The following is a 12975-nucleotide window of genomic DNA, read 5'->3' as shown; positions in this document are numbered from 1 at the left end:
CCCTCCTATTCCCTGCACAAATCCTCTAACAAAAGCCTTTCCATTCCTACTTGTTCTTTTTATTGATTGGAATGGCAATATCTGATTTTTCCGACTTGAAGAATTTTTGGACAACAATGGGCTGCACGCTGAGAAATTTTAAATAAATTCTAAACATTATTCCGATGTCGTTTCCCTTTTCCGCTTTTTTGTCCTCTCGGTAATCGATAATTCCTTGGATTAGCTATTTTAGTTTTACTGCCTGCATTAAGTTTTGCTTGCAACCCACGATTCCTTGAAAGAAAAGGGGGCATTTACGTCACATCGCAAGACGTGAGTTAAAAAAAAATATTCTTAATTATGAGCCCCGTATTGCAATAGTTCACTTTCCAAATACGGCTAGTTATTCCAATAATGTCATTAAGTGAGATTTTTTTCCGGCAATTATTTGTTTCTGTTACAATCCTTTTTGTTAATTTCGCCTGAAAATATTTTTCCTTCTTGAGGTTAATATGCGGATGTCCAGCGCAGCCAATCGTAAATGTACCACCCCCAAAAAAACTCAGGCGCAGAAGATTTTGTGACAAAAGAAGGTCTTCATTCAGGATGTAGAACTTCATCATGCTTGGGCTGGCCTCAGGTATTCGCATTGTTCTCGTCGAATCTCGGGGGATTCCCCCGTCTCACCGAAAAGAAATTGCGTCATGTTGCTCGAATTACCTGACGAGAGCACGGAAAGGTCACCGAGAGAATGGCCGGCCTAAGAGGTGTCAAAGCTATATAAAGGCGCCAATGAAAACGACTAAGGACAACACAAATCTGACAAACCAGACGCCTTGAGAAAGAAACGGCGCGAAAACTTCACACAAGTATCGAAAAGCTTGTTGACTCCGACTCCAATAATCATGGCTCTCGACAAGATGATTTTTCTGGCGTGCGTTCTCCTCCTCGCCACGGCCAACGCGACCCCGGTGATGAGGCGTGACACTGCGTCAGCGTCCACCGGCCAGTGCGCGCCGTTGACGGCCCAGAACCTCAGCGAGCTCCTCCTAGGACTCGAGGGAAACGCCACGTCCTTCGAGCCCCACTTTTCGTCGGTGAATACCGGCACCGGCACGGCCGTCCGTCCATGTCCCCTAAACACCGGCATCGTCTCGTCCATGGCTGTCAACGAGAGGGCCGTGTGCCCGTGGGACTACGAGCAAAGAGAGTACCCATCCCTGATTCCGAGGATCATCAACCGAGCCGTGCATCGGTGCAACGGCACTGGCAAGTGCATCGACCCGCGTACGGGTAAGTGAACTCCAATTACTCTTATGCACACCTAAACGAGGGCGCTGTTCTAGCTGTAATTTATATTTTTAAAAAATACCCTAATATCAGACCTGTGATTTGTATAAAAACCTATAGGAATAATTTGTGCCAATATATTCGCATTTTAAACGAAATTGTACTATTTGCAATAGGTTGCAATAGGTCGTCTTAGAAATAATTTGAAAAATAATACGAGAGTTAAATGAATATAATTCTGAGACTTGACAGGCATTGATTGTTGAAGATGTTGCCGAAATGAAAAGTAGGTTTTAAGCTTTAAAAAAACAAAACAAAAAAAACGGGTTTACAATGTAACAAAAAAAATCGCCTTTCTTATACGAGTTCCGATGTTCTAATGATCGTTCTCGCATTATTTCACGGACCAACTGTCGATGAGTCATACTCTTGCGTGGAAAAAGTGATAAAGGTAAACCCTCCTTTCCATTGAAAAAAAAGGACTTCCAAATCGTATCTTTGCGGTTAAATGACGAATTAGGAGAGGGGTTTCCTAAAGAAAACAAATCCGTGTCCACCTTTTGCGGTTTGGTACCGGAAATCGGGATACACCTCTAGCAGGGAATTCCCGCCGTATAGCCGAACGGAAACCCCAGCGGGCGGACTGACAAGGATGAGGCCATGCTCACGTGTTCTCGGTCTTTTTCTTTTACCCATTCCGTACGTGTGCGTTTCAAATTATATAACAATGAGTGAAAAGAGGAACTAGTCGCTGGAAATTATAAGATTCATTCCAGCGTGCTTCCTGTGCTTGGAAGGAGTTGTGAAACAAACAAAAGAAGTAAGCTCAAGGAGAAAAGGGGGAGAAAACGAAAACTGATGTTTTACTGGCTTAATAAGGCATTTTCATTAGATGATGTCAAATCTAAGGATCCATTTAATTCTATTCACTTACTAATTATGGGAAATCCCTGCAATCGTCATAGCATAGTAGACATGCTTATGAATAATGCATGAGTTCGTTTTCGTGGTTAGCAGTAAAGACGCACGTTTACCTTAAAAAGTTGTGCAAATCTGGTTGTACAAAACTAGACAAGGCTAACGCGTGAATAGCGATTATACACTTTTTAGCAAATCCTGCTTACGGTAGAGCGCTCTTCGACGTTACTACTGTGAACCATTAGCAGGAAATTCAAGTGTTCGCTTAACAGCTCCCTGAAATTATTATTCCCTCGATCAACAGGTGGCGCTATTTCACTTCATCGTCTATATATTATGCCTATTTGAATGTTCATTGGAAAGTGATTCATTGAGAAACATGTAGTTGGCATGTACACAGTCTTGTTTAGGTCGATATGTCTTTGCCCCACATGCGAATTCGATAGCAAAAAACAAGGCACCGTGCCGTTTTTCAGAGATCATCACAAGTCATCACAAGTGCTCAACATAACTTCATAAATCATTTAGCCTCCTTTCAAGTCACAAGATATCTGAATGAGATATTACATTGTTTACCTCTGTTATACTTGTGATCTCAATTGTGATTTGACACGTGTTAAAATGCCTTATGATTGACTCGAGACAACTCTACCATTTTTACCGTTTACACGTTGCAACTATATACGTTCACCTGTATAGGTGGTGAGATCTCCGATGCTAACTGTGAGCCGATCAACTACAGGATGAAGGTGCTAAACCGGACCGAATGCGCAGACGGCAACTACACCTACCGAGTGGAATACCTGCAGGTTCCAGTAGCCTTCACCTGCAGCCGTCCCGTTACCAGACCTTAGTAAGGACACCACATCGCCTGTGAAGGTGCATGTACTACCGACAAAGGTGTCTTGTGACAGAGGTTAAGGAATTTGGGTTATCGTGGTAGCTGGTCCTACCAGGGAGGTGGGTGGGGGGAGGGTTGCAGGGACAAAAACTGAATGCCTTAAGGGGATGTAGAAAATATCGAGTAAAGACACATTCTTAATTGTCATCATCATACGGTGTGTGATGAAAACAAAAACAGGGTATCTAACATGATCGAAAAGGGTTTTCAAAAAACGGCTGAAGATATTTATATGAACTTAGATATTCTATATTTATTGATAATAAATTGTTTATGAAACTATTTTATAAAGATATATGAAATTATTTGTGTACGCAGAGAGGAGCTTTTGGCTGTAAGTTATAGTTGAGATAATTTATATTTTAAAGATTATATACAATTATTTATTTGTGTACTCAGACGGAGGGTTTCGAACCCATATAGTATAATTTATATTATAGTATACAAAATAGTATTGACTGCTTCGAGGGGTGTAGTAAAACTAGTCTCCCGACTTGATCCATGAAGTATTCTTTTTTTTTCCCGAGGCGAAGCTGAGGGAAAATAGAATGCTCCATGGATTACCGAGGGAGGCTAGTTTTACTAACACCACGAGATAAAGCAGTCAATATGTGTTTTATAACACCTCTCCCACAGATTCTGCTTGATTTTAGGCGATAACCTATATACAATAAAAAAATTGCTTTTATTTGAATACGAAATTAGTTGAAAATTTATTTGAACTTTTCCAAACTACCCCTTCACGAAATGTTTGAACCCAGCTCTGTAGCTTGCCCAGCTGCCCATGGACCAAAGGCACAGCAATTTTAATGTCTGCTGACGCTAGCGCTTGGGAACAATTCGCGCAACGCGCAACGGACACACCCGTAGGCATTTGTACACAATGCGTCTGGTACTTTGGTTGCTACGGGTATAGTACCTTGGTTGCTACCGTACGGGTGTAGTACTTGTGGCCGTGCACTGCAAACTGGCAAAAATAGAAAGTACCATGTGATTCAGAATCTGTGGGTTGGGTGTCATAATTTCTAATAAAAAAACTATTTCACTACCTCCCAAAGTACAAAGAATATATTTTTTCTAATATCTGTAAAATAAAGATAATATCTGTATATTTATTTCTATACCCATTTGTTTTTAATTCCAATTAGGTACAAAGAGCTAGCTATATTTTATCAGTAAATCCATAATAGATTACATCAATTACTTTCGTACTACATGTATTTGTTTAACCAATCAAAGCAGTGTGAATTTTTCGCTTACAATTTGGAAAATATTTTGAAATACTCTTAACATAGTTCAGTGTCTGTTCAAGCAGCAACACTCTTAAGTTTAGGATCAGCTTGTTATTGTGACAAAATGAATCCGTTGTTTACATTTTTTTGTGCAAAAAACAATGCAATTTATCTTTCGTTGAACATTTAGCAAACCAGACAATTAACTTAAAAAAGTATCCACTGTGTGGATTTTGATGTTCCTTACATTAAGGAGATTCCACTGTATGATCACGTGACGTGTCATGTGATAACACCCTACGGGTTATAGCAGAGTTGTAACGAGTCACTGATTTTTGTGACTCGAGTCGAGTCGAGTCATTTTAAAGAAGTGACTCGAGTCGAGTCGAGTCATTAGGTCAACAAGGTCGAGTCGAGTCACAGAGTGTGGTCGAGTCGAGTCGAGTCGAGTCAAGTATTTAGCTCGAGTCAATTCGAGTCACAAATATTTGAACACTTAATTACAATAAAAAGCAACAAACACAAGAGAGAAAGAATACAAGGCACCAGTCTATTACGGAAATCCAAAGACATAAAGTATGCTGTATGGTACCCAACCAACAGTTTCCATAGTTAGCTCACGTCACAGATAAGAAGATGTGAAACTTCGGTCTTATAACTGGTTTGGCTTCGGGTCTAGATTTTGTTGTTCGCTGATCGCTGACAACGTTAAAACCTAATTGCATTATACAAAACTGTTTCTGATTATTTAAAGGTGGGCCCGTCCGTATCCATTTTTTTGTGAGAAATCGGGACATGAATTTAGCCAGCGTTCCACCAAGAACTTCAAAATCGCCCGAAACCAATGATGAAACCACGGATTGAGAAATGCGTTTTAAGTCTGGTTCCGGGTTTAGCATTACATGCTATAGAACCACAAGGTGGGAGTCCGCGACACGGTGTATGTTTGTTGTTTCATTATGGAGGAAGGAAACAGACTGCCGCTGTATATAAACGTACATTATTCGCGAACATTAACATGACGTGAACAAAAACTGGCAACACGAACGGCGCAGCGTAAGTCATTGCAAATATTTTTCGCAAGTAAGTTTTGCTTTTATTTTGGGACTCGAGTCTTATTAGCCTTCCTCGAGTCGAGTCGAGTCATTCTGATGAGGGACTCGAGTCGAGTCGAGTCATTTGCTCGCAGTGACTCGAGTCGAGTCGAGTCATTTACCCGTCGGGACTCGAGTCGAGTCGAGTCGCCAAAAAATGTGACTCGAGTCGGACTCGAGTCGAGTCATTGACTCGAGTCATTACAACTCTGGGTTATAGTAAGGCACTATCGTGCGACTACCTCATATAAATAACGATATTATTAATCCTGCGATAGCTTTAAGTTTACACTTCATTAGTTGCATAAATCTTACTGCTCTGGTTTGTTTTTCTTCCTTTTTTTACGCAGATTGATTATTTTAAAGACAAAAGGCTTGTTTTGACAAAATTGATTTTAGCGCCTTTTTATTTTGCTAATAGGGCCTAGATTGAGAATGTGTTTGTAGATTGTGAAATATAAGTTTGGTTCAGAGGAAAAAACTGATGTCCGTTTGAACTTTTTGAGTGTTTGAATTGTACTCTCTTTACTCTAGGTGGCAAAGGAAATGTTTTTTTCCCACTCCAACATTTTCCCATTTCATCTTGTTTTGAAAGAGTCAGATTAATTTTAGATGTATTTTTTGGGCACAAAATAATGCAGATTTCATTTCGTGGTCCTATTTTTAATTGACGTGTCTAACAAAGACAATGATAACCAATCAAAACAAGTATTTATTACAAACAAAAATCCAACAAAACCGATTACACCATTACATCAAAATAAAACTGCCAACAATATGGTTTAAAGTTAAGATTCCAGTAAAACAACCGCCCACTCCTGATTGTAAGTCCTGTTTTTCAATCAATGAACTCTAAATTGACATTATACTATTCAAACAATATGCGAGTTTCGGTTGCAGTTCCTTTGCACAACGGCAAAATCTAATCCAAACGAATAATTAGCTCGATTGACAAAGCAGGTGTACAAAAGGCTTGGTTCTCCACACATTATAATGGGCGATAAAAGAACCACTCTATTCACTATACTGTGGTTTCGAAAGCTATAGTGTTTTTTTCTCCAAAAGTACTTTTTATGATCACAATGCAGGATATATACCGCTGATATTAAAGGTTAAGAAGACAATGGGTACGTTGTGGGTTAAACTTCAGTGGGTGTATCTCTCCCAATTATATCTGGAAAATGTCAAGTGTACTCTCTCGACAGGGTTTTGATACGTCAATAATTGCTCTGGCATTTTCATTTCAGGATTTTGACATTGTAAACTCTCTTTGTTTTTAAGCATCAAGGAAAAACGCTATGACGTCACTGATTGTGTTGGCAGCTGTGCCCGAAACATATCCTAAGCTAGGCCAATCAACGACTTTTTTTGATGACGTTACCATGATTTGCATAAGGCTATGCATAAGCTGGGTACAATGCTGTACATCCGCTTATCGTATTTCATATAATAATCTTTACAAATCAATCTTTTTTAACCAGCATGCACTTTTAACGTTACGAGCAACTGTTTACACTACACCGATAATTTAAGCACACGTTTCGGTGTTTAGGCACAATACATTTCGGTAAAAAAATGCTTTCACTTTAGCAACGCCGAAAGTTATTCTTAAGAACAACTTAAATCGGCTTTATGTACTTTCGTGAGTGATTTCGCCCATGCATTTTTGCTTTGAAAAAAAAACTCATTTTACTCACACTGTGAAAACTCTAACAACCGATTTCTTTTTCTATGATTCCCTTCAGTGTTTCTCTTCATTTTGCTACGGATAAACCTAACCCCAAAATGTCTCTACCCCCCCCCCCCCCCTAGGGAGGGGGAAACACTATGTGGACGTGGGCAAGTCCACACAACGTCGCTGCTACCTGGTTTGTATGTGGACTTCTTTTGTTCGGAAGTCCACACAGTGAATGTTATGCTTGTACACCCCATGTTCCCGGTACCCCCAAAAATCGGTGGAACAATTTTATTTTTAATTTTATCATTTGGCAATGAAGGTGCACTGAAAAGCAACAGTTTGTTCCAAGTTCTCCACGTCATATGTCATGACACCTCCGGGTTGTTCACATCCCTTTTGGCGCAGCGCCTTGGTTTGGTAGGTCACGGGTTCACATCTCGTTCCGGCTATGAGAGAGCCACCGGGACCTAAGCAGGCGCCGCACCGAGAAACGGCGTGGAACACGGTAGGCGGGTAGCGGGTTGGGTCACGGTCCACCACGAACCGCCACGGGCACGCTGCGAGCTCATGCACTGGTGCGTGCCGCGGAGGTTCCTCCCCGATAGGACAGTGCCAGTCTCCCGGAGTGACCCCTGAGTTAAGGTCAACTTGGCCGGCCTGGAAGATATCGCGAGGGTCTTGGACTAAGGATTGCTCGTGCTCGTCTGCCTCGTTGCCAGTGGGACTCATCACAATCCCACCGTTTGATAGCAGTTGGGCAAGGAGCTGAACATCGTCGGGAACGAGGCAGTCTGTCTTCCCGGGGTCAGATTTCACCGTTGACAGAAACAAAATGGCGACCATCAGTGCAGTACAGCACCTGGATAGGTGGGCCTTATGTAATCTTTGGAAGGACGTCGACTGAAGAAAAAAAAGAACACAAACACTGTTGAGAAATGACAACAAATACGTTTTGTGACAGCTAAATAATATTATGCCTTCAGCGAATGGGAGGGAAGACCTCATACGAATACAATGCGCCTATCGGAAAGAATATTGCAACCTGACGCTGCTTTTTTGCCTCATATATCATCTCAATGAAGGTCAGTCATGGCAAAAATGATGATAAGACATGAATCTGGGACTAATTTTCCTGACTCTCCCTAGACTTTGTACACAACTGCTGAAGTAGCGTCAGGTTTCAAATTTCTTTCCCGCATATCAATTGTTTCGCCCCCACCCCCCCCCCCCGGGCTGTCCAACCCAAAACGTGGGGATTGTCACTTTTGAAGTGACAAAATCCCTACCCCTCGGGCAAAATGTAAGTGACAATCTCCGACACACATACATGGGGCGCACTAGTGATTGCCTTTAATTCCATGTACTAGTACGCCAATGATAACAATGTTTTTGACTGTCCAAAATCCCCACCCTGGGGCATGAAAACGCGACCAAATCCCGACATCGGACCTGGGGCAGCGGGGCAGGGTGGGGGGGGGGGGGGAACAAACAATACAGATTTGAGTTTTATTCTTGTTTCAATACGAAAAGATTAAAGTGCGTTCTTTTTTCCCCTCTGCAACCTACGAGTGTCAATGTGTAAAATTACCAGAATTTTGAGGATGTAAAAATGCTGCAACAAGTGCTACTGAATCTGGGAACGGAACACATAGGAAATGTAGCTCTATTGCGCTTTAAATGCGGTCAGATTTCGAACGAAAGTCAACATAACAAAAACCTCGTGAGTGCTCTTTGGCCTCAAACCCGGATATGGAGAGATCGGATTGCTACACATGGATGGTACACAGTGATATGGTCTATATGGTGTGCGTTTGTGGTTGCAAATAGGGGAAACCCCAAACTTATATTACCAATGTTCTTCCCTGTCTGGTGAGCTTTCTGGTAAGCGAGTTTTAGTTTGACTGATGGGGTAAGCACTTAGCACAACAGGTCACCAGCCAAATTGTCATTGGGTTGTATACTGCCAAACTGACTGGTGCTCCGCGGATTTTTTGTTTTTGCTTATCATATCCCGAAGCAATATTTTCTTTTCAGGAGTTTTCGGGTGAATTGGACCCTAGTCTCAATTCGGGCACATTCGTAATTGTATACAAGAGATTTTCTGGATATTTCTGAGAAAAAAAAAATCGAATTAAAGTTTACGAAAGCGAATTCACGTCAACGTCATGACAGGTTGAACATTAGGCGTGCTGATTTCATCCGTGGTAAACATTTGTGGTTAATAATTCCGACTTGGGAGGAATTCGACCAAATTATACTGTTTAATACACACAAACTTAGGCCTACATTGACAAAAGTAATGAATCGTCAAAAATGGGTTTGAAAAGTCACACCTACCATTGTAGATCAACTTGAAATGCTGTCTGCCGAGACTCAGATTATGCGTCTGGGAAGGAGACTAGAGATATGGCAAACCTATGTCGACTCAAGTCGATAGTTGAGTGTCGAGCAAAAATGCAGAGACTCCGCAGACACGCACCGTCGATCTAGCAAGACAGCAAACTGTTTTTGGCTGTGGACAGATCGAAGTCAGTACGTTTATACGGGCAGAGCGGTATCAGTCCGATATGACTAATGCTGAGGCGGGAACAGAGCACACGCATGTACTGCATGTAGGTCTTGATGAGCACACGCGGGAAGCCGTGGTTTAAAATTTCTGGCGCAATGCCATATTTTTCTCTGAATCTTGGTCATGTGACTTTAATCGCGGCAGGCAATTCCTGGAATGAAAATGGCGGGAACAGACTCGTCCTTTGTGACTGCCCTTCCGATCCGCGGCACCACCAGAATTCAGCTGTCTGTCTGTTACTCTTTCATTTTCACATTTGGAGGCTTTTCATCTTTTGAACTTTCGTTTCTTTTTTTTCTTTTTGTCTCCCTTCCCCCTTCCTCAATTTGTTGTTGCGAACAAGTGGCCGTTGACCCATTTCGATCCTCAAAATGCGCATGCGCTCATCAATATTGAACGATTTAGTTTGTTTGGATCAACACAGAGCTAGAAGAATGAACACAAGTCAAAGGGGGGGGGGCAAATAGCACCCGAATCTGCAAATTGGGAATGCAACGAAAATGAAAGTAGAAGTTCACACTTCAGTAGACATCGAAGAAAGAAACACAAAATAGTGCAATGCAACTTTTCAAATATTTATTGTCTCCACAGCTCGAAGGCCTTCAAATACTTCTTAACTCCTTGATTTTGCACGCATATGGCAAATTATTTATGCTTCCGACAGTTTTGTGCGCATGTACAGTTGCGATGGTTAATGTATGGCGCCCTCGCATGAACGTCAGCATTTTGAGTTATTGTAGGCCTTTCTTTTGTTTGTAAACATTGGCGCCATTTTGTATGGGCTGCCGTAAGCGCATAAATTGAAGCCGTGGTTGGCAACATATTTTTCCAAAAAAGTCCTCATAACGCCACCAACACATGGTTAAATGACAAATGTGGGAATTATTTTGTAGCTTTGTTGAAAATGTTGTATTTTCAAGTATCAAATAATATTTTGGTGATCTGTAATAACTCTTCTTCATTTTTGCAGTGTTGGACCTTCCATAGTTTTTCAGGCCGTGGTTGGCAAAAGTGCAGTTTGCCAACCAAGCGCAGAAAGGTCTTAGTTCGCTGTTCCCAGTCAGTCTAGTATCCTCTTTGTATCTATATATCATTGACTAACTGACTGACTCCCCAACAGTCACTTGTAACCGTAGATTGGTTACCTATCTCACTGACTGACTGGCAATTGTGAATTAGTCTGGTTACAGGGGGGTTAAATTTTTTAGAAAATGGCACTTGCACATACGTGGTGAAATGTAGACACATTTTTTTCTCCGGACACTTGGCCTCCGTAAAATCAAAAAGCAGGGGGGGGGGAGGGGGGGGGGGGTTGACGGACATTAAATGGTGCTTTTAAGGGCGATACACTGACTGGCTTGTTTAAAGATATTATAGGGATTCATTTTTGCGCAGATAATTACCCTGGTGAACTCTACCTCTAACCAAACAATATAGGCAACGACTATGATTTTCGCCAAATGGCAGATTATTTGTTTACTTGTTGAGTCATCACATCCGATGTGTGTTTGCAGATTGCGATTATTCCCGCCGATAAATTCTTATATTTCATTCCATATCATCGTTGCCCAATCAGATCAATCCAAGGCGGTTCCCCTTCAAGCACAAATAAAAAGCTATTATTTAAATAGATAAACAAACAAGGTCACGAAAAAAATGACGGTCAACTATCCAATACAGGTAGAGGGCGGAAGGTCCATCTCACGTGGTAAATATTGACACACTCGGTACATGTACATAATAGTTGTTTCCGCCTTGGCTACGACCCAGTTGATGGACCAGTGTCCATGGGCGTCGCCAGGATTTTTTTCTAGAGGGGGGGGGGCAAAAATTTTTTTGCCAAAAAATGCCTGTATTTCTTAACACATTCTCGATTTATCAGTTTTAGAGGGGAGTTAGGGACATTTTGCCCCCCCCCAACCCATTAAATTTACACCCCTTTTTTTTTCTTCTTTTTTTTTTTTTGCTTTTCCATGGGGGCAAGTGCTTCCCCTTGCCCCCCCCCCCCCCCCCCGCCCATGCCAGTGTGGGAATTAATGCCATCGAGCTTTAGGATTTTTGACCGGTTTAGATAAGCCGAATTACACCTGTTATTCCGAAGATTTGAATTACGTGCATGATTCGCTCGCCGTTTGAAAGAGCAATGTATAAGCTTATCGTTGCATGGTTCGGAATCGACTGTTGCATCGTTCGGAATCGACTGTTGCGTTCGGGATCGACTATTGCATCGTTCGAAATCGACTGTTGCATCGTTCGGAATGACTCCACTGCAGAGTCTATCTGGTAGACAATTTGTGCATAAAAGTTCGACTGTCCTGAACGAAAATCTACTCGGGTTAACATGATTCGCTCTTGTTTTTTTTAGGGGGGGGGGGGTGGAGTCGAAACGACTATGGAACGCGGCAATGTGAAACGGGTACCACATAGAAAACAAATAATAAAATGGCTAATAATTGTAACATGTCATACGAGGGAAGGCTAAAACATCTCAAACTTCCAACCTTGGCCTATCGGTGCATACGAGGAGATATGATAGAAATGTACAAAATAATTAGCGGAAAGTATGACAACGAAGTCTCCAATTTCATCCCCTAAGCTCTAGTGTGACCAGAGGCCATCAGTATAAAATAAACTGAGGTCCGGACAAGGTTGGATGTCAGAAAGTACTCCTTTGTGCATCGATGTACTGACACGTGGAATAGCCTCCCTGAAGTCGTGGTTTCAGCTCCTAGGCCTAGTACACAGTCCTTTGAGGGCAGATTGGATAAGATGTGGGCTTCACACCCCTTTAAATATGACATAGACACCCCAGTATCCACCTCCACACTAGGGTTGCGCACAACAGAATTCAAATCTAGTTTTTATGAAGATCTGATACTAGAGTCCACACAAGGCCTTTCATCAGAAGAGGACATGTAAGTACCTGTAAGTATTCAACACTCAACGTGCATAGCAAATTGCAGTGTCACAGTGATTCGCATATTCCAACTTCGCTGAACCATATACGGCACGAAGCTTATTTCCCATACGGCACGAAGCTTATTTCCCATACTCCACCCACTCAACCCCACTTAGTCCACCCCCCCCCCCTTCAGGAAAATTCCAACTTACGGGGATCGGATCATGTTATGGCTCTTGTCACCCAGTCACCGTGACCGTGGTTCGAATCCTGTCAAGGCCTACGAGTGGATTCGAGTTTTCCCAGAACTGAGGTTTTCTAACAGCGTTGTTTAAAGGTGGATAAACAAACTCTGGAAACAGTTATTTACCGTTTTGAGTCATTCGTTTATTTTAGATTATCACAGCTATTAGTC

At 41.9% G+C, this 12975-nt stretch overlaps 2 protein-coding genes across 2 annotated transcripts; one reads left to right on the top strand and one right to left on the bottom strand.

Annotated features, from left to right (window-relative positions):
• The first annotated feature begins 594 nt into the window (after nucleotides 1–594).
• On the top strand, nucleotides 595–3633 carry LOC119727124. The gene is made up of 2 exons (XM_038198985.1): nucleotides 595–1272; nucleotides 2887–3633. Exons 1-2 carry the CDS (start codon nucleotides 885–887, stop codon nucleotides 3039–3041), a joined length of 543 nt encoding a protein of 180 aa, XP_038054913.1. The 5' UTR covers nucleotides 595–884; the 3' UTR covers nucleotides 3042–3633.
• A 3612-nt stretch (nucleotides 3634–7245) lies between these two features.
• Nucleotides 7246–9765, bottom strand: LOC119729142. Its single transcript, XM_038201666.1, has 2 exons — nucleotides 9430–9765; nucleotides 7246–7992 (listed from the first exon to the last, which is right to left on the bottom strand). The coding sequence occupies exons 1-2, from the start codon at nucleotides 9430–9432 to the stop codon at nucleotides 7396–7398; spliced, it is 600 nt and encodes a 199-aa protein (XP_038057594.1). The 5' UTR covers nucleotides 9433–9765; the 3' UTR covers nucleotides 7246–7395.
• Nucleotides 9766–12975: the final 3210 nt, after the last annotated feature.

Source organism: Patiria miniata, unplaced genomic scaffold, assembly GCF_015706575.1.
Source record: "Patiria miniata isolate m_02_andy unplaced genomic scaffold, ASM1570657v1 HiC_scaffold_20, whole genome shotgun sequence".
NCBI classification, from domain to species: Eukaryota; Metazoa; Echinodermata; class Asteroidea; order Valvatida; family Asterinidae; genus Patiria; species Patiria miniata.
Note: the sequence above shows the minus strand (reverse complement) of the source record. Positions and strands in the feature narration are given on the sequence as shown.